At 32.0% G+C, this 21,453-nt stretch overlaps 1 protein-coding gene across 8 annotated transcripts in view; it reads left to right on the top strand.

Moving 5' to 3' along the window:
* Positions 1–21,453, top strand: part of PDZ-GEF (PDZ domain-containing guanine nucleotide exchange factor) — a 504,712-nt gene that overhangs the window by 432,711 nt on the left and 50,548 nt on the right. For all 8 annotated transcript variants that reach the window (XR_011331894.1, XM_069824559.1, XM_069824560.1 and 5 more), the window contains 6 exons: positions 12,493–12,727; positions 12,826–12,925; positions 15,614–15,825; positions 17,437–17,608; positions 18,800–18,942; positions 20,816–21,032. Coding sequence is in view for 7 of the 8 variants with exons in the window: in XM_069824559.1 (XP_069680660.1) it covers positions 12,493–12,727; positions 12,826–12,925; positions 15,614–15,825; positions 17,437–17,608; positions 18,800–18,942; positions 20,816–21,032 (1,079 nt within the window). In the remaining variant the exon portion in view is untranslated. The remainder of the gene's footprint in view (positions 1–12,492; positions 12,728–12,825; positions 12,926–15,613; positions 15,826–17,436; positions 17,609–18,799; positions 18,943–20,815; positions 21,033–21,453) is intronic.

Here is a 21,453-nt window from a genome sequence, read left to right as displayed (position 1 = left end):
ATTTTAAAATGACTTAAAATTGTAGTAAGAAGTTGCTGTCCATTTTGCTGTTTTCTTCCTCACTGATGATACACATTACTGATTTTAAAATGACTTAAAATTGTAGTAAGAAGTTGCTGTCCATTTTGCTATTTTCTTCATCACAAATAGTACACATCACTGATTTTAAAATGACTTAAAATTGTAGTAAGAAGTTGCTGTCCATTGTGCTATTTTCTTCCTCACTGATGATACACATTACTGATTTTAAAATGACTTAATATTGTAGTTAGAAGTTGCAGTCTCCATTTTGCTATTTTCTTCATCACAAATAGTACACATCACTGATTTTAAAATGACTTAAAATTGTAGTAAGAAGTTGCTGTCCATTTTGCTGTTTTCTTCCTCACTGATGATACACATTACTGATTTTAAAATGACTTAAAAGTGTAGTAAGAAGTTGCTGTCCATTTTGCTATTTTCTTCATCACAAATAGTACACATCACTGATTTTAAAATGACTTAATATTGTAGTTAGAAGTTGCAGTCTCCATTTTGCTATTTTCTTCATCACAAATAGTACACATCACTGATTTTAAAATGACTTAAAATTGTAGTAAGAAGTTGCTGTCCATTTTGCTATTTTCTTCCTCACTGATGATACACATTACTGATTTTAAAATGACTTAATATTGTAGTTAGAAGTTGCAGTCTCCATTTTGCTATTTTCTTCATCACAAATAGTACACATCACTGATTTTAAAATGATTTAAAATTGTAGTAAGAAGTTGCTGTCCATTTTGCTGTTTTCTTCCTCACTGATGATACACATTACTGATTTTAAAATGACTTAAAATTGTAGTAAGAAGTTGCTGTCCATTTTGCTATTTTCTTCATCACAAATAGTACACATCACTGATTTTAAAATGACTTAAAATTGTAGTAAGAAGTTGCTGTCCATTTTGCTATTTTCTTCCTCACTGATGATACACATTACTGATTTTAAAATGACTTAATATTGTAGTTAGAAGTTGCAGTCTCCATTTTGCTATTTTCTTCATCACAAATAGTACACATCACTGATTTTAAAATGACTTAAAATTGTAGTAAGAAGTTGCTGTCCATTTTGCTGTTTTCTTCCTCACTGATGATACACATTACTGATTTTAAAATGACTTAAAATTGTAGTAAGAAGTTGCTGTCCATTTTGCTATTTTCTTCATCACAAATAGTACACATCACTGATTTTAAAATGACTTAATATTGTAGTTAGAAGTTGCAGTCTCCATTTTGCTATTTTCTTCATCACAAATAGTACACATCACTGATTTTAAAATGACTTAAAATTGTAGTAAGAAGTTGCTGTCCATTTTGCTATTTTCTTCCTCACTGATGATACACATTACTGATTTTAAAATGACTTAATATTGTAGTTAGAAGTTGCAGTCTCCATTTTGCTATTTTCTTCATCACAAATAGTACACATCACTGATTTTAAAATGACTTAAAATTGTAGTAAGAAGTTGCTGTCCATTTTGCTATTTTCTTCCTCACTGATGATACACATTACTGATTTTAAAATGACTTAATATTGTAGTTAGAAGTTGCAGTCTCCATTTTGCTATTTTCTTCATCACAAATAGTACACATCACTGATTTTAAAATGACTTAAAATTGTAGTAAGAAGTTGCTGTCCATTTTGCTGTTTTCTTCCTCACTGATGATACACATTACTGATTTTAAAATGACTTAAAATTGTAGTAAGAAGTTGCTGTCCATTTTGCTATTTTCTTCATCACAAATAGTACACATCACTGATTTTAAAATGACTTAAAATTGTAGTAAGAAGTTGCTGTCCATTTTGCTATTTTCTTCCTCACTGATGATACACATTACTGATTTTAAAATGACTTAATATTGTAGTTAGAAGTTGCAGTCTCCATTTTGCTATTTTCTTCATCACAAATAGTACACATCACTGATTTTAAAATGACTTAAAATTGTAGTAAGAAGTTGCTGTCCATTTTGCTGTTTTCTTCCTCACTGATGATACACATTACTGATTTTAAAATGACTTAATATTGTAGTTAGAAGTTGCAGTCTCCATTTTGCTATTTTCTTCATCACAAATAGTACACATCACTGATTTTAAAATGACTTAAAATTGTAGTAAGAAGTTGCTGTCCATTTTGCTATTTTCTTCCTCACTGATGATACACATTACTGATTTTAAAATGACTTAATATTGTAGTTAGAAGTTGCAGTCTCCATTTTGCTATTTTCTTCATCACAAATAGTACACATCACTGATTTTAAAATGACTTAAAATTGTAGTAAGAAGTTGCTGTCCATTTTGCTGTTTTCTTCCTCACTGATGATACACATTACTGATTTTAAAATGACTTAATATTGTAGTTAGAAGTTGCAGTCTCCATTTTGCTATTTTCTTCATCACAAATAGTACACATCACTGATTTTAAAATGACTTAAAATTGTAGTAAGAAGTTGCTGTCCATTTTGCTATTTTCTTCCTCACTGATGATACACATTACTGATTTTAAAATGACTTAATATTGTAGTTAGAAGTTGCAGTCTCCATTTTGCTATTTTCTTCATCACAAATAGTACACATCACTGATTTTAAAATGACTTAAAATTGTAGTAAGAAGTTGCTGTCCATTTTGCTGTTTTCTTCCTCACTGATGATACACATTACTGATTTTAAAATGACTTAAAATTGTAGTAAGAAGTTGCTGTCCATTTTGCTATTTTCTTCATCACAAATAGTACACATCACTGATTTTAAAATGACTTAAAATTGTAGTAAGAAGTTGCTGTCCATTTTGCTATTTTCTTCCTCACTGATGATACACATTACTGATTTTAAAATGACTTAATATTGTAGTTAGAAGTTGCAGTCTCCATTTTGCTATTTTCTTCATCACAAATAGTACACATCACTGATTTTAAAATGACTTAAAATTGTAGTAAGAAGTTGCTGTCCATTTTGCTGTTTTCTTCCTCACTGATGATACACATTACTGATTTTAAAATGACTTAATATTGTAGTTAGAAGTTGCAGTCTCCATTTTGCTATTTTCTTCATCACAAATAGTACACATCACTGATTTTAAAATGACTTAAAATTGTAGTAAGAAGTTGCTGTCCATTTTGCTGTTTTCTTCCTCACTGATGATACACATTACTGATTTTAAAATGACTTAAAATTGTAGTAAGAAGTTGCTGTCCATTTTGCTATTTTCTTCATCACAAATAGTACACATCACTGATTTTAAAATGACTTAAAATTGTAGTAAGAAGTTGCTGTCCATTTTGCTGTTTTCTTCCTCACTGATGATACACATTACTGATTTTAAAATGACTTAATATTGTAGTTAGAAGTTGCAGTCTCCATTTTGCTATTTTCTTCATCACAAATAGTACACATCACTGATTTTAAAATGACTTAAAATTGTAGTAAGAAGTTGCTGTCCATTTTGCTGTTTTCTTCCTCACTGATGATACACATTACTGATTTTAAAATGACTTAATATTGTAGTTAGAAGTTGCAGTCTCCATTTTGCTATTTTCTTCATCACAAATAGTACACATCACTGATTTTAAAATGACTTAAAATTGTAGTAAGAAGTTGCTGTCCATTTTGCTGTTTTCTTCCTCACTGATGATACACATTACTGATTTTAAAATGACTTAAAATTGTAGTAAGAAGTTGCTGTCCATTTTGCTATTTTCTTCATCACAAATAGTACACATCACTGATTTTAAAATGACTTAAAATTGTAGTAAGAAGTTGCTGTCCATTTTGCTATTTTCTTCCTCACTGATGATACACATTACTGATTTTAAAATGACTTAATATTGTAGTTAGAAGTTGCAGTCTCCATTTTGCTATTTTCTTCATCACAAATAGTACACATCACTGATTTTAAAATGACTTAAAATTGTAGTAAGAAGTTGCTGTCCATTTTGCTGTTTTCTTCCTCACTGATGATACACATTACTGATTTTAAAATGACTTAATATTGTAGTTAGAAGTTGCAGTCTCCATTTTGCTATTTTCTTCATCACAAATAGTACACATCACTGATTTTAAAATGACTTAAAATTGTAGTAAGAAGTTGCTGTCCATTTTGCTGTTTTCTTCCTCACTGATGATACACATTACTGATTTTAAAATGACTTAATATTGTAGTTAGAAGTTGCAGTCTCCATTTTGCTATTTTCTTCATCACAAATAGTACACATCACTGATTTTAAAATGACTTAAAATTGTAGTAAGAAGTTGCTGTCCATTTTGCTGTTTTCTTCCTCACTGATGATACACATTACTGATTTTAAAATGACTTAAAATTGTAGTAAGAAGTTGCTGTCCATTTTGCTATTTTCTTCATCACAAATAGTACACATCACTGATTTTAAAATGACTTAAAATTGTAGTAAGAAGTTGCTGTCCATTTTGCTGTTTTCTTCCTCACTGATGATACACATTACTGATTTTAAAATGACTTAATATTGTAGTTAGAAGTTGCAGTCTCCATTTTGCTATTTTCTTCATCACAAATAGTACACATCACTGATTTTAAAATGACTTAAAATTGTAGTAAGAAGTTGCTGTCCATTTTGCTGTTTTCTTCCTCACTGATGATACACATTACTGATTTTAAAATGACTTAAAATTGTAGTAAGAAGTTGCTGTCCATTTTGCTATTTTCTTCATCACAAATAGTACACATCACTGATTTTAAAATGACTTAAAATTGTAGTAAGAAGTTGCTGTCCATTTTGCTATTTTCTTCCTCACTGATGATACACATTACTGATTTTAAAATGACTTAATATTGTAGTTAGAAGTTGCAGTCTCCATTTTGCTATTTTCTTCATCACAAATAGTACACATCACTGATTTTAAAATGACTTAAAATTGTAGTAAGAAGTTGCTGTCCATTTTGCTGTTTTCTTCCTCACTGATGATACACATTACTGATTTTAAAATGACTTAATATTGTAGTTAGAAGTTGCAGTCTCCATTTTGCTATTTTCTTCATCACAAATAGTACACATCACTGATTTTAAAATGACTTAAAATTGTAGTAAGAAGTTGCTGTCCATTTTGCTGTTTTCTTCCTCACTGATGATACACATTACTGATTTTAAAATGACTTAAAATTGTAGTAAGAAGTTGCTGTCCATTTTGCTATTTTCTTCATCACAAATAGTACACATCACTGATTTTAAAATGACTTAAAATTGTAGTAAGAAGTTGCTGTCCATTTTGCTGTTTTCTTCCTCACTGATGATACACATTACTGATTTTAAAATGACTTAATATTGTAGTTAGAAGTTGCAGTCTCCATTTTGCTATTTTCTTCATCACAAATAGTACACATCACTGATTTTAAAATGACTTAAAATTGTAGTAAGAAGTTGCTGTCCATTTTGCTGTTTTCTTCCTCACTGATGATACACATTACTGATTTTAAAATGACTTAAAATTGTAGTAAGAAGTTGCTGTCCATTTTGCTATTTTCTTCATCACAAATAGTACACATCACTGATTTTAAAATGACTTAAAATTGTAGTAAGAAGTTGCTGTCCATTTTGCTATTTTCTTCCTCACTGATGATACACATTACTGATTTTAAAATGACTTAATATTGTAGTTAGAAGTTGCAGTCTCCATTTTGCTATTTTCTTCATCACAAATAGTACACATCACTGATTTTAAAATGACTTAAAATTGTAGTAAGAAGTTGCTGTCCATTTTGCTGTTTTCTTCCTCACTGATGATACACATTACTGATTTTAAAATGACTTAATATTGTAGTTAGAAGTTGCAGTCTCCATTTTGCTATTTTCTTCATCACAAATAGTACACATCACTGATTTTAAAATGACTTAAAATTGTAGTAAGAAGTTGCTGTCCATTTTGCTGTTTTCTTCCTCACTGATGATACACATTACTGATTTTAAAATGACTTAATATTGTAGTTAGAAGTTGCAGTCTCCATTTTGCTATTTTCTTCATCACAAATAGTACACATCACTGATTTTAAAATGACTTAAAATTGTAGTAAGAAGTTGCTGTCCATTTTGCTGTTTTCTTCCTCACTGATGATACACATTACTGATTTTAAAATGACTTAAAATTGTAGTAAGAAGTTGCTGTCCATTTTGCTATTTTCTTCATCACAAATAGTACACATCACTGATTTTAAAATGACTTAAAATTGTAGTAAGAAGTTGCTGTCCATTTTGCTGTTTTCTTCCTCACTGATGATACACATTACTGATTTTAAAATGACTTAATATTGTAGTTAGAAGTTGCAGTCTCCATTTTGCTATTTTCTTCATCACAAATAGTACACATCACTGATTTTAAAATGACTTAAAATTGTAGTAAGAAGTTGCTGTCCATTTTGCTGTTTTCTTCCTCACTGATGATACACATTACTGATTTTAAAATGACTTAAAATTGTAGTAAGAAGTTGCTGTCCATTTTGCTATTTTCTTCATCACAAATAGTACACATCACTGATTTTAAAATGACTTAAAATTGTAGTAAGAAGTTGCTGTCCATTTTGCTATTTTCTTCCTCACTGATGATACACATTACTGATTTTAAAATGACTTAATATTGTAGTTAGAAGTTGCAGTCTCCATTTTGCTATTTTCTTCATCACAAATAGTACACATCACTGATTTTAAAATGACTTAAAATTGTAGTAAGAAGTTGCTGTCCATTTTGCTGTTTTCTTCCTCACTGATGATACACATTACTGATTTTAAAATGACTTAATATTGTAGTTAGAAGTTGCAGTCTCCATTTTGCTATTTTCTTCATCACAAATAGTACACATCACTGATTTCAAAATGACTTAAAATTGTAGTAAGAAGTTGCTGTCCATTTTGCTGTTTTCTTCCTCACTGATGATACACATTACTGATTTTAAAATGACTTAAAATTGTAGTAAGAAGTTGCTGTCCATTTTGCTATTTTCTTCATCACAAATAGTACACATCACTGATTTTAAAATGACTTAAAATTGTAGTAAGAAGTTGCTGTCCATTTTGCTGTTTTCTTCCTCACTGATGATACACATTACTGATTTTAAAATGACTTAATATTGTAGTTAGAAGTTGCAGTCTCCATTTTGCTATTTTCTTCATCACAAATAGTACACATCACTGATTTTAAAATGACTTAAAATTGTAGTAAGAAGTTGCTGTCCATTTTGCTGTTTTCTTCCTCACTGATGATACACATTACTGATTTTAAAATGACTTAAAATTGTAGTAAGAAGTTGCTGTCCATTTTGCTATTTTCTTCATCACAAATAGTACACATCACTGATTTTAAAATGACTTAAAATTGTAGTAAGAAGTTGCTGTCCATTGTGCTATTTTCTTCCTCACTGATGATACACATTACTGATTTTAAAATGACTTAATATTGTAGTTAGAAGTTGCAGTCTCCATTTTGCTATTTTCTTCATCACAAATAGTACACATCACTGATTTTAAAATGACTTAAAATTGTAGTAAGAAGTTGCTGTCCATTTTGCTGTTTTCTTCCTCACTGATGATACACATTACTGATTTTAAAATGACTTAAAAGTGTAGTAAGAAGTTGCTGTCCATTTTGCTATTTTCTTCATCACAAATAGTACACATCACTGATTTTAAAATGACTTAATATTGTAGTTAGAAGTTGCAGTCTCCATTTTGCTATTTTCTTCATCACAAATAGTACACATCACTGATTTTAAAATGACTTAAAATTGTAGTAAGAAGTTGCTGTCCATTTTGCTATTTTCTTCCTCACTGATGATACACATTACTGATTTTAAAATGACTTAATATTGTAGTTAGAAGTTGCAGTCTCCATTTTGCTATTTTCTTCATCACAAATAGTACACATCACTGATTTTAAAATGATTTAAAATTGTAGTAAGAAGTTGCTGTCCATTTTGCTGTTTTCTTCCTCACTGATGATACACATTACTGATTTTAAAATGACTTAAAATTGTAGTAAGAAGTTGCTGTCCATTTTGCTATTTTCTTCATCACAAATAGTACACATCACTGATTTTAAAATGACTTAAAATTGTAGTAAGAAGTTGCTGTCCATTTTGCTATTTTCTTCCTCACTGATGATACACATTACTGATTTTAAAATGACTTAATATTGTAGTTAGAAGTTGCAGTCTCCATTTTGCTATTTTCTTCATCACAAATAGTACACATCACTGATTTTAAAATGACTTAAAATTGTAGTAAGAAGTTGCTGTCCATTTTGCTGTTTTCTTCCTCACTGATGATACACATTACTGATTTTAAAATGACTTAAAATTGTAGTAAGAAGTTGCTGTCCATTTTGCTATTTTCTTCATCACAAATAGTACACATCACTGATTTTAAAATGACTTAATATTGTAGTTAGAAGTTGCAGTCTCCATTTTGCTATTTTCTTCATCACAAATAGTACACATCACTGATTTTAAAATGACTTAAAATTGTAGTAAGAAGTTGCTGTCCATTTTGCTATTTTCTTCCTCACTGATGATACACATTACTGATTTTAAAATGACTTAATATTGTAGTTAGAAGTTGCAGTCTCCATTTTGCTATTTTCTTCATCACAAATAGTACACATCACTGATTTTAAAATGACTTAAAATTGTAGTAAGAAGTTGCTGTCCATTTTGCTATTTTCTTCCTCACTGATGATACACATTACTGATTTTAAAATGACTTAATATTGTAGTTAGAAGTTGCAGTCTCCATTTTGCTATTTTCTTCATCACAAATAGTACACATCACTGATTTTAAAATGACTTAAAATTGTAGTAAGAAGTTGCTGTCCATTTTGCTGTTTTCTTCCTCACTGATGATACACATTACTGATTTTAAAATGACTTAAAATTGTAGTAAGAAGTTGCTGTCCATTTTGCTATTTTCTTCATCACAAATAGTACACATCACTGATTTTAAAATGACTTAAAATTGTAGTAAGAAGTTGCTGTCCATTTTGCTATTTTCTTCCTCACTGATGATACACATTACTGATTTTAAAATGACTTAATATTGTAGTTAGAAGTTGCAGTCTCCATTTTGCTATTTTCTTCATCACAAATAGTACACATCACTGATTTTAAAATGACTTAAAATTGTAGTAAGAATTTGCTGTCCATTTTGCTGTTTTCTTCCTCACTGATGATACACATTACTGATTTTAAAATGACTTAATATTGTAGTTAGAAGTTGCAGTCTCCATTTTGCTATTTTCTTCATCACAAATAGTACACATCACTGATTTTAAAATGACTTAAAATTGTAGTAAGAAGTTGCTGTCCATTTTGCTATTTTCTTCCTCACTGATGATACACATTACTGATTTTAAAATGACTTAATATTGTAGTTAGAAGTTGCAGTCTCCATTTTGCTATTTTCTTCATCACAAATAGTACACATCACTGATTTTAAAATGACTTAAAATTGTAGTAAGAAGTTGCTGTCCATTTTGCTGTTTTCTTCCTCACTGATGATACACATTACTGATTTTAAAATGACTTAATATTGTAGTTAGAAGTTGCAGTCTCCATTTTGCTATTTTCTTCATCACAAATAGTACACATCACTGATTTTAAAATGACTTAAAATTGTAGTAAGAAGTTGCTGTCCATTTTGCTATTTTCTTCCTCACTGATGATACACATTACTGATTTTAAAATGACTTAATATTGTAGTTAGAAGTTGCAGTCTCCATTTTGCTATTTTCTTCATCACAAATAGTACACATCACTGATTTTAAAATGACTTAAAATTGTAGTAAGAAGTTGCTGTCCATTTTGCTGTTTTCTTCCTCACTGATGATACACATTACTGATTTTAAAATGACTTAAAATTGTAGTAAGAAGTTGCTGTCCATTTTGCTATTTTCTTCATCACAAATAGTACACATCACTGATTTTAAAATGACTTAACATTGTAGTAAGAAGTTGCTGTCCATTTTGCTATTTTCATCATCACATGTAGTACACATCACTGATTTTAAAATGACTTAACATTGTAGTAAGAAGTTGCTGTCCATTTTGCTATTTTCATCATCACATGTAGTACACATCACTGATTTTAAAGTGACTTAACATTGTAGTAAGAAATTGCTGTCCATTTTGCTATTTTCTTCATCACAAATGGTACACATCACTGATTTTAAAATGACTTACATTGTAGTAAGAAATTGCTGTCCATTTTGCTATTTTCTTCATCACAAATAGTACACATCACTGATTTTAAAATGACTTAACATTGTAGTAAGAAGTTGCTGTCCATTTTGCTATTTTCTTCCTCACTGATGGTACACATTACTGATTTTAAAATGACTTAATATTGTAGTTAGAAGTTGCAGTCTCCATTTTGCTATTTTCTTCATCACAAATAGTACACATCACTGATTTTAAAATGACTTACATTGTAGTAAGAAGTTGCTGTCCATTTTGCTATTTTCTTCATCACAAATAGTACACATCACTGATTTTAAAATGACTTACATTGTAGTAAGAAGTTGCTGTCCATTTTGCTATTTTCTTCATCACAAATAGTACACGTCACTGATTTTAAAATGACTTACATTGTAGTAAGAAGTTGCTGTCCATTTTGCTGTTTTCATCATCACATGTAGTACACATCACTGATTTTAAAGTGACTTAACATTGTAGTAAGAAATTGCTGTCCATTTTGCTATTTTCTTCATCACAAATAGTACACATCACTGATTTTAAAATGACTTAACATTGTAGTAAGAAGTTGCTGTCCATTTTGCTATTTTCATCATCACATGTAGTACACATCACTGATTTTAAAGTGACTTAACATTGTAGTAAGAAATTGCTGTCCATTTTGCTATTTTCTTCATCACAAATAGTACACATCACTGATTTTAAAATGACTTACATTGTAGTAAGAAATTGCTGTCCATTTCGCTATTTTCTTCATCGCAAATAGTACATATTACGGATTTCAAAATGACTTAACATTGTAGTAAGAAGTTGCAGTTTTCATTTTGCTATTTTCTTTTTGTTAGATTTTACAGATTTCTGGCTTTCAAATGTTTTAGATTGTAGTCAGACATTGCTGTCCGTTTTGCTATTTCTTTCTTTGCATATGGTACAGATTTCTGCTTTTAAAATGCCTTACATTTTAGTAAGAAATTCCTGTCCGTTTTGCTGTTTTCTTTATCACAGATTGTACAGATATCTGGTTTTAAAATAACTTGCATTGTAGTAAGAAGTTGCTGCGAATTTTACTATTTTTTTCTTCACATATGGTACAGATTTCTGGTTTTAAAATGCCTTACATTTTAGTAAAAATTCCTGCCCGTTTTGCTGTTTTCTTTATCACAGATTGTACAGATTTCTGGTTTTAAAATATCTTGCATTGTAGTAAGAAGTTGCTGCCAATTTTACTATTTTCTTCTTTGCAGATGGTACAGATTTCTGGTTTTAAAATGCCTTACATTTTAGTAAGAAATTGCTGTCCGTTTTGCTATTTTCTTCATCACATTTTGTACAGATTTCTGGTTTTAAAATGCCTTACATTCTTCATCACATTTTGTACAGATTTCTGGTTTTAAAATGCCTTACATTTTAGTAAGAAATTGCTGTCCGTTTTGCTATTTTCTTCATCACATTTTGTACAGATTTCTGGTTTTAAAATGCCTTACATTTTAGTAAGAAATTGCTGTCTGTTTTGCTATTTTCTTCTTCGCAGATGGTACAGATTTCTGGTTTTAAAATGCCTTACAGTGTAGTAAGAAGTTGCTGTCCATTTTGCTATCTTCTTCCTCACAGATGGTACAGATTTCTGGCTTCAAAATGCCTGATTTATGAAGTATGCAGCTAAGCAGTAATGTTATGGCGTTAACCTGAAAGTTGCAGTTGTTACGTATCTGAATTTGTTTTTGTACAGTACTTCTCTCAGTTTGGGTTGAAGTTTTCCCATATGGTTTGTCTGCTGCTAATTGTTTTGTATTTTTTTTTTTTAACATTCAGTTGCTTCTGATAGTATTTGGTTGCTTCGCCTCCAAAATACGCTATGTGTTTTTAAAAAGATTTTGCAGTAGAAAGAAGAAAAGTATTGTCACTTTTATTTCCTTGATATTCAAAGCTACTTTCCGTATCATTTCATCATTTATCATGTAATGATTAAAATTATACCGAAAGTAGCTTTGAAAATCAAGGGAATTAAAAGTGGAAATGCTTTTTTCTTTCTCCTGTAAAATCTTTTTAAAAACACATCGTGGATTTTGGAGGTGGAGTGACGATTTGTTGCCTCATTACGTTCTTGTCTCGTGCCTTTATTGGTTGTGGTAGTTTGATTTCCTTCTTGACCAGTTGGTCTGCCCTTTGATTCTGTATCATTGCAATTTGAGAGCTAATTTTCCTGCAATTATTGTGTAAATGTGATGTTAACAAAAATGTATTGTTAATTTAGATATTACCTGAAGACAAATGGTTCAACGGAAACATTGGTACCAGATGACATGGCACCTGAACTTGTCAGAGAAAGTCAAGTACATTTCCTGCAACTGAACGCGGTAGAGGTAGCCATTCAACTGACACTTCAGGACTTCAGCATCTTCCGTCAGATAGAGAGCACTGAATATGTGGACGATCTGTTTGAACTGAAGAGTCGATATGGTGTTCCGATGCTCTCACAGTTTGCTGAAGTAAGTGAATTACTTTGTGTGTACGTAGTGAAAATGTTGCAACATTTTTTACTGTTGTTATAAGTTAAAATTTAACGTTAATATTAACTTTGTTGCAGTTGGTGAATAGAGAGATGTTCTGGGTCGTCACAGAGGTTTGCTCTGAACACAATCTAGTCAGAAGATCGAAGATCATCAAACAGTTCATCAAAGTAGCAAGTGAGTACAACACTAAAAATACAACAATTCTGTATTTCAAAGATTATGCTAACTTATTTTGAGTAACTTTATTTAACTTCCACTAAAAAGTGGCTGCCAAAAGACAGAGTGTACAAAAAAAAAAAACTTGGATAGTTTGTTTGAAAATTACATAAAATATTGGAGCTGAAAAATATACAACAAAATAAGCACATGAAACAAATTTCAAAAGTGTTCTTCGAAGTAGTTCCATCAAATTGTATGCATTTGGTCCAACATGTCTGCTAGACTAGACGGCATTTCGGAAGGCGGTCAGCTGCTATATGCGCTGTTAACATTTCTGATATGTGACGTCACAAGCTTGTACAATAGAACCAATCGGAATCAGTCTATAACAAGTACTTCCCGAGTTCATCTGTTCACGTGTGAGTGTTTCAATACATTGAATAAGTAAAACATTTACTGTGTGTAAGATAAATAAATGGAAGCAGAGACTATAAAAGGACAAGTATTGCACAGGCAGGCACGGAAAATAGTGTTTAAGGTGTATAATTATTTTAAAAACGTTGACGAGCAGAATGCTGCCGGCCAGCTTGATGCTGCCTGCAACGTTGCCAATGCGCAAGAATGACTGCAGAAGCATGTGTTGTGGGATTGAGAACCGTGCAAAGAATACTGTTAATGAAGGAAAGAGGGTTTGTTTGGTGTCATGCTTACAGTAATCAACAGCTAAGGTCATTATTGTCTTTTGATAATTTAAATTCTCTCCTGCGCTACTTATATTGCACGAGCTCGTGAAGTACGATGTGGCAATGTTGTACGGTTCCTTGCTCTCTCTATCTGTCTCTCTCGACGCAAACGCTAGCAGACTACTACCTTCCGAATTGCTGTCGACTCTAGCAATTATCGGACATTTGGTACAATCCATATCGTCCAGTAGCAGTAATGGTTCATTGACATTTGATTCAACCTGAAAAATTCAGTGACATTTGGTACAATCCATATGGTCCAATACTGAAAAAGGTCCAGGATATTTGGTACAATCCATGATGATCTAATGTTGAAAAAGGTCCAGTATATTTGGTTTAATGGTTTTTCTTATAAATGTGTGTACTGATTGTTGCATTGTCTCCAGTTGACAAGTCAACAACAAACATAAATATAAATTTGCAGTTTTAGTGGATTTCACAAATTAAATTTTAGATCATAAATAACATGGCAGGAGTAATTTTTTTCACAGAAACAAAAGCCATTTTTACATGATAATGGGTACGGTATTGTTATTTTGTCATTTATATAGGACCTATGTTAAAAATAAAATTTTGAAATAACTAAAATGCTCTCTCAATTAATATCACTCAATAAAAGAATTATATTCCAATGGATACCATCCCATTGTGGAATCCTGGGAAACGAGAATGCGGATGCATTAGCAAAGAAGGGCAGCACTGCTACTTACAGACCTGTTACTAAATCTACGTATTACTCTGTGAAAAGATTTATTAAATCTACATACTTAGACTTCAACAAACAAAATTTGATAACACAATCTCAAGGGAAAAAATGGAACTCTCTGCATCATAATCCACAGTTGATTCCCGATTTACCACGAAAATCGTCTGTAGCTGCATTTAGATTGGCAACAGGCCATGACTGTTTGGCCAAGCACGTGCATAAAATTGGAATATATCAGTCCCCTAACTGCCCATTGTGCAACTCCGACCAAGAAATGGATTCGGAACACCTCAAAATCTGTGCTTCAGTGGCTGACCATGATAATATCTTTGAAAAATATTGGAGTGCAAGAGGTCAAATGACTTTATTGTCAAATGCCTGGCATTAGAAAACAACAACAACAACATTTGGTACAATTCATATGGTTCAATTTTGAAAAAGGTCCAGGATATTTGGTACAATCCATATGGTCTAAGGTTGAAAAATGTTATATTTGGTTTAATGGTTTTTCTTATAAATATAAATGTGATAATGTGTACTGATTGTTGCATTGTCTCCAGTTGACAAGTCGACAACAAACACAAATATAAATTTGCAGTTTTAGCGGATTCACAAATTAAATTTTAAGTCATAAATAACATGGCAGAAGTAATTTTTTTCACAGAAACATGATAATGGGTATGGTATTGTTATTTTGTCATTTATATAGGGCTTATGTTAAAAATAAAATTTGCCCTAAAACAGTACCTTGTAGCACGTATAATTTTACATTTTGTATATTACTAAATTGATTATGAATTTTAGTTACTTGGATTCTATTACTTAAATATGATTTAAATAAATTTATATATACTATTAGTTTCAACTTACATAGTATTAATTGGATTTTTCACAACATTAAACTTTATATATATGTTTCAAAAGACCAAATATACTGTAACAAATGTCTTTGGACTTTTTTTTATTGGACCATATGCACTGTACCAAATATACTGTACCGATCATACGCATTGTACAAAATGTCTGGACATTTTTATCGTTGAACCATATGCATTATACCAAATATACTGTACCAAATTCTCAGGACGTTTTTTAGTGTTGGACCATAATCAGTGTACCATATATCTTTTAATGATGAATATACTTTATAACACATTAATTTATTTTTATTTATCCTCGTTTTTGTTAAGGATATGTGAGATGAAATGAATGCCAATTGAATATATTTGGACATCTGAATTATGTTGTTTACAGGACAGTGTAAAGAATGCAAGAACTTCAATTCCATGTTCGCAATTATATCGGGTCTCGGTCATGGAGCAGTTTCTCGACTTCGGTTGTCTTGGGAGAAACTGCCAAGCAAGTACCAGCGACTGTTCAGTGACCTGCAAGATCTCATGGATCCTTCCCGAAACATGAGCAAATACCGTCAGCTGGTCAGCTCAGAACAATCTCAGCCACCAATTGTAAGTTGCTTTCATTACTGCAATCATCATTTACAAACCTTACATTGAGAAATCAGTAGTTTTTTTAGCGACAGTTTGCTTCTTACTTCGACTGAGATTATTCCTAAAAATAAGAGTATCAGTTGAAGTACGACAGGATTTTTTTAGTGTATAGGATATACAGATATAACATTGTTATTTAAAATCGATTTATGAAGAAATTTAAAGGTACATTTTATGTGGTAGGCCATGTTTATGAATTTAGTAGGCTTAGGAAAACAATAGAACATCTCCTCATTATAGCCCAAGGCTTTTATACACTCAATAGGTTATCTCATTTTTCATTAGCCAATCAAATGGCTAATTGGCTGATGATGTGCGAAGAGTCCACGCTCATTGGACCTTTATTTTCAGATTGATAGCGACATCAGCGTACATTATAAACATAACCGCCTCAAATAAAAACATTACAATGGGTATAAACCAATTGTGTACGTATCATGGCATAATATAAATACGTTGAAAGTGTTTACACCGTGTATATAAAAGCTGTACTTACCCTTGTCACTGCATTATTTTTCTGTATTTCTTAACAATTCGTCTGCTTGCAGTGTCTGCCGTCCGTTTTCGTCTGCTAGTTTCCAGTCATGTGTTTAAAAACATTCAAACATAGAATCTTTTTTGATAGGCCTATCTCATTCTAAAGTTTTGAAAAAGGAGCATGTATCGGTAATGAAATGTCAGCCACATGTTCATTTACAAAAATCATTATAACTCAACAATGAATTGTCACTGGAAGCTTTTATGATTAACCCACTGAATATGCCATAAGGACAAAATGTCATATCGTTAATATAAAATCAATATAATGAGAATTACAGTGGAAAAACATTATTGGTATCACTTGCTAACTCTCCACCCCTTCGGTATGCAACTGGTAGTATAAAGTAGCATGATTATTTTCTTAATTGTAAGATATGTATGACCCAGCAAAGATTACAAAAGAAACAAAATAATTTCAAGGTTAACATAATATGTTAATATATTATATGAACCTAATCTAATTATTATGCAAAGCTGGTATTAATGTAGGCTACTTATATAGGCCTACGTGATTTATTTGAACTTACCTGTAGGCTTTAACATTCTCGGTCGTTTCAGCTTTATTTTCATTAAAGCTGCTCGAAAATCATGAACAAAATCGTCGTTTTTAAAGTGGCCAGAGCATAATCTGCTTACATCAGGATTGAATTTATCCTGTCCTTTGCATGCAATTACCCATTTTTTTCTAAATCCTAAATCTTTAGGAATGGTAAAGAGAGACAACTCTTTACTTTTATCGTTAGAATTATTGCATACCACAACAGCACACCTTTGACCTGGTGTAATGCATTCAAAACAACATAAACAATAAAAAACACGAGATACTGCTTTGAAGCATTTGAGCTTTGGCGCGCTCAGTTATCTTGTGACGTCAGAATCGCTCTCCTTTCCCCGTCGATCCCTTGCCGACAAGTTCGATAATAATGCAACCTATGAGAAGTTTAGAGGCCTTGATTATAGCGAGCCTTCAAATTGTACACCTTAATATAACCTAAAACATTTATGATTGTGCTAATTTTTTGTTCACAGATTCCATTCTATCCAGTTGTTAAAAAAGATCTGACATTCATTCACTTGGGAAATGATTCTAAAGTCGAAGGACTAATCAATTTCGAGAAGCTTCGTATGATTGCAAAAGAAGTAAGGGCACTTACAAATATGTGCTCTTCGCCGTATGATCTTCTCACAATGCTGGGTCTAGGTAAGAAAAAACACACTTAAGAAATTGAAATACTTGCATTTAAATGTGTGGATGAGATTGGTAGATTACCGACAATAAACTGCGGTATCTCATTAAGGCTGGCCGGATGGATTTTCTTAAATTCAGAGTGTAGTTACTTAGATAAGATTATACCAGCCAAAATCATTGTATAAGAAGAAGGAAAAGCAAAAAAGTTGTAGTAGGAACATTTATTCAGTCATAGTTTTCTATCGAAAGGCAGGTACTTTGCTGCAAACACAGCATTCTCCAATCTTTCTTCTTTTCTGCCTTTCTCTTAGTCTCCACATATGATCCATATATGAGGCGTTCAGAGCTAAAGTGGATCAAGTCACAAATTTCCATAAATTGAGTAATTCATTTTCTTATTATCCAAAGTTGGATCTTTTCCCAGCAGTAATGAATGAAGTCTTAATTCCAAGTGTTCGCCGGTAGGTGACACTGGTCACTTTCGGCTCAGATTGTTTGTTCATAATGTTCTGAGCCATAGTGGATCAAGTCACCAAAGCGTTGCATCAATTAACATAAAATTATTGCTAGTGAAATTAGATAATCCACTGCACTGGAGCAAGTTAACTTTAAGTTGTTGTTTTCTAATGCCAGGCGTTTGACAATAAAGTCATTTGATCTGACAATAAAGTCATTTGACCTCTTGCACTCCAATATTTTTCAAAGATATTGTCATGGTCAACCACTGAAGCACAGATTTTGAGGTACTATTATCTCAAAACTACGTCTCATGGACTTAATCCACTTTAGCTCTGAATGCCTCATCTTAATGATGTCAGTAGGAACAAAGAAATAAAATAAATATGAATTGAATTAAATTTATTGCAATTTTATTGAATTGCGTAACTGCATTCATTGACAATAATAGAACTATTAAATATCCTGTTGCATCTTTTTCTGTTATCCTGAAAGTAACATTTAATTAAAGTAACATTAATTTATTTTATTATTACTTGTATTTTTTATATCTTTTGTATTTTTTATATCTTTTAATAAAACCAACAAAATTAAAATGAAGTTGAAAGTTCATTGCTCTCAACAACGTTCGTGTTCTCGTTTGTTTTTAGTGATGTTCAAAATTCAGTTGCTAGGGACATTTGAGAAGTACATTCTCGACTGAAACTCTGTTATGGCATTCTATAAACGTTATGTGATGTGTTACAGGTGGACAGCCACCATCTAATGCTATGGTGGCAATGAATCAGTTGACAATGGCCAGTGGCGCTGGTGGTCCACAGGGTGCTGCCACTGTGAAGAGGCGGAAGAAGTCAACAGCACAGCCAAACCCCAAGAAGATGTTTGAGGAGGTATGGCCATATCTTCTCCTTAGTATTGTAGTTTTCAAACATTACAGTTTCATTAATGCTGATAATGAGGACCAAATTTTCTGATCATTTTAATTGAACATCAGTGTATAAAATTATGAGAATACAGACCACATAAAAATAGCATATTAAAGGGACTGCGTATTAGCGAGAGTGGGTCATTTTTGGATTTCTTAAATTTTAACACAAAGGTATGAATCAGCATAAACTTTTGTTGAAGAAATTTAAGGATTAAATACTGTAATTATGCAGGATAAGAGGTTATCTTATTTTCTTTCCTTTCAGAAAATGTCAGATCAAATACACTGTCTTATCATTAAAGTGCCCCTTCATTAAAAAAAGTAAAAAATTGTTTTCTGTCGTGCACTTGAACCAGTACTATGAATAATTGCATTTTCCACACGATTTAAATCGGAAGTGACATCAGTAATTTGACTACTAGAAACATTAATGAATCTACGAATCACAGACACCGCGACAAGGGCTTCGTTGCAAGAAGGATTTGGAATGTTTACCACTTCCACTTCCTCTTTGCCAAGTCTTCACCGACAATGCGATTTAAAACTGCCAGCAAAAAGGTCAGGCTCTGATTACAGTAGTTTTGCAGATACTCGAGGGTCGCATTTCATTCCATTGTATTCATCAAACAAAGACTCCTACGAATATACTTGCGTTAGCGGTAAATGTAGAAGTCCAGGAAAATTTTCTCAGTATCCTTTAAAGTATACGATATTTTAGAATTTTCAGCAGAATGAAAGAGTATATTAAATGGGATGATAGTATTAAGCAGTTTTTTTTTTATTTATTTATTTATTTATTTTTTTTTTTACCTTGGGGATTAATTGAAGTGAATTTTTATGGCAGGCAGAGTAACTATCTCATGCCCCCATGTTTTAAATTGCTTCCAGTGCACTTCATTAGAACCAGGTACCCAGCTTCGAAGCCGTTAGCCTTGTGAACTTACAGTATAATTATTTTCCCCTATTATAATAATACAGGTTTATTATCTAAGAAATTAGCAAGTTCTTTGTGATAGTAGAAGAGAAAGAGTGGGGGAAGGGAAGAGGTCCGTGGCCCATTTCTTTTAGGGCTCATCCCGACATTTGTCTTATTACTCAAGGGAAACCACGGAAAAACCTTGAGCAGGATGAGGTGTCGTGCTGACAACAAGCCAATTGGCTACGATGGGGTCATGAATATGTTGTGTTGGAAGGTTGTCATTTAATCATCATTTGAAGTACTCAAACATTAAAATACATATTAATTAGTTACAAAGAATTCAGCATCTATGCAGCCAATAACGTGATGACCCTGGAACAGAGAAATAACGTTATTAGTGCATTAATTGACATGTATGTCTGAGGAGTCAAATGGTTGTTTAGAGTTCAAGTTGGTATTCGCCTTGTACGTTGTCGTTCCAAGCTAGAGGGTGGAGTACGCTCTTAGGTCTTTTATGTTTATCTAGTGCAGGATTGTAATTTCCTAGTGAAGAAATTAGTGGGTTTGTGCTGCTGTACGACTTGGTGTACGTGCAGAAGGCTTGATTTGAAATATATTCTTGAATTGTCGAAATTTCTAGTTCTTCATGAATCAATCTAACAGGAGTTACTCTAGGAAGTCCTGTGGATTCTATATGGTTTTATATAGGGATGTAGAGGGACCAGATGAAAAGAGCGTATAATATAGGATAGCGTAAAAACGTGCGTGTATTATCGGGGTTTCATTGTAGTTGGGAAGTTTCATCATAAAAGAAATATTTTATGATTTGGTCAAGAGTTTGGGCTTTGCAGGGACATGAGATATTTGGCGGAAGTTTTGTCTTGTGTAATTAATATTGTTTCTGTGTGCACACCAGGCGCAAATGGTTCGCCGTGTGAAGGCATATCTGAACAATATGAGGGTGATAACAGACGAAGATAAGCTTCACAGTCTGTCTCTTGAATGTGAACCATCGGGCAGTGCCCCGAACTCTGTTCCTGTGAGGAAAAGACATCCTTCGCCAACACTGTCAACCACTAGCAGTACCAGCAGCGCCAGTGAAGGGAAGAAGGGCATTGCTGGCACTAAATTCGGTGAGTTACAGTTTGTGTTATAAAACATTTTGTCAGACGACAAGTTAATATTAATTGTATATTGTATTTAGTATTCGTTTTAGAAGTTTCATGAACATTGTACAATGTATTAAAGAAAAAGTACAGATTTCACACGCAAAAGAATATTTATTACAAAAAGAGAAATCTCTTTAAATATTCCAAATAGATTACAATTTACAGCTAGTCGAATTAAATAAATCAAAAACAAATATTGAGAAAATGAAATTTTTGACCTTAGAAACTATCGAAACAAGATACCTCCATAATAAATGGCTTTACATATATACAGATGGCTCCCTGAAGCCAAATGAAATAGAAATAACAGCAGGAGCAGGAAGAACTAACTTGTCCACTTTTCTCATTTTATTCCAATTTAGGACCTAATACTACAAATTTTTAT

Source organism: Periplaneta americana, chromosome 4 (genome assembly GCF_040183065.1).
Source record: "Periplaneta americana isolate PAMFEO1 chromosome 4, P.americana_PAMFEO1_priV1, whole genome shotgun sequence".
Classification (NCBI taxonomy): domain Eukaryota; kingdom Metazoa; phylum Arthropoda; class Insecta; order Blattodea; family Blattidae; genus Periplaneta; species Periplaneta americana.
Note: the sequence above shows the minus strand (reverse complement) of the source record. Positions and strands in the feature narration are given on the sequence as shown.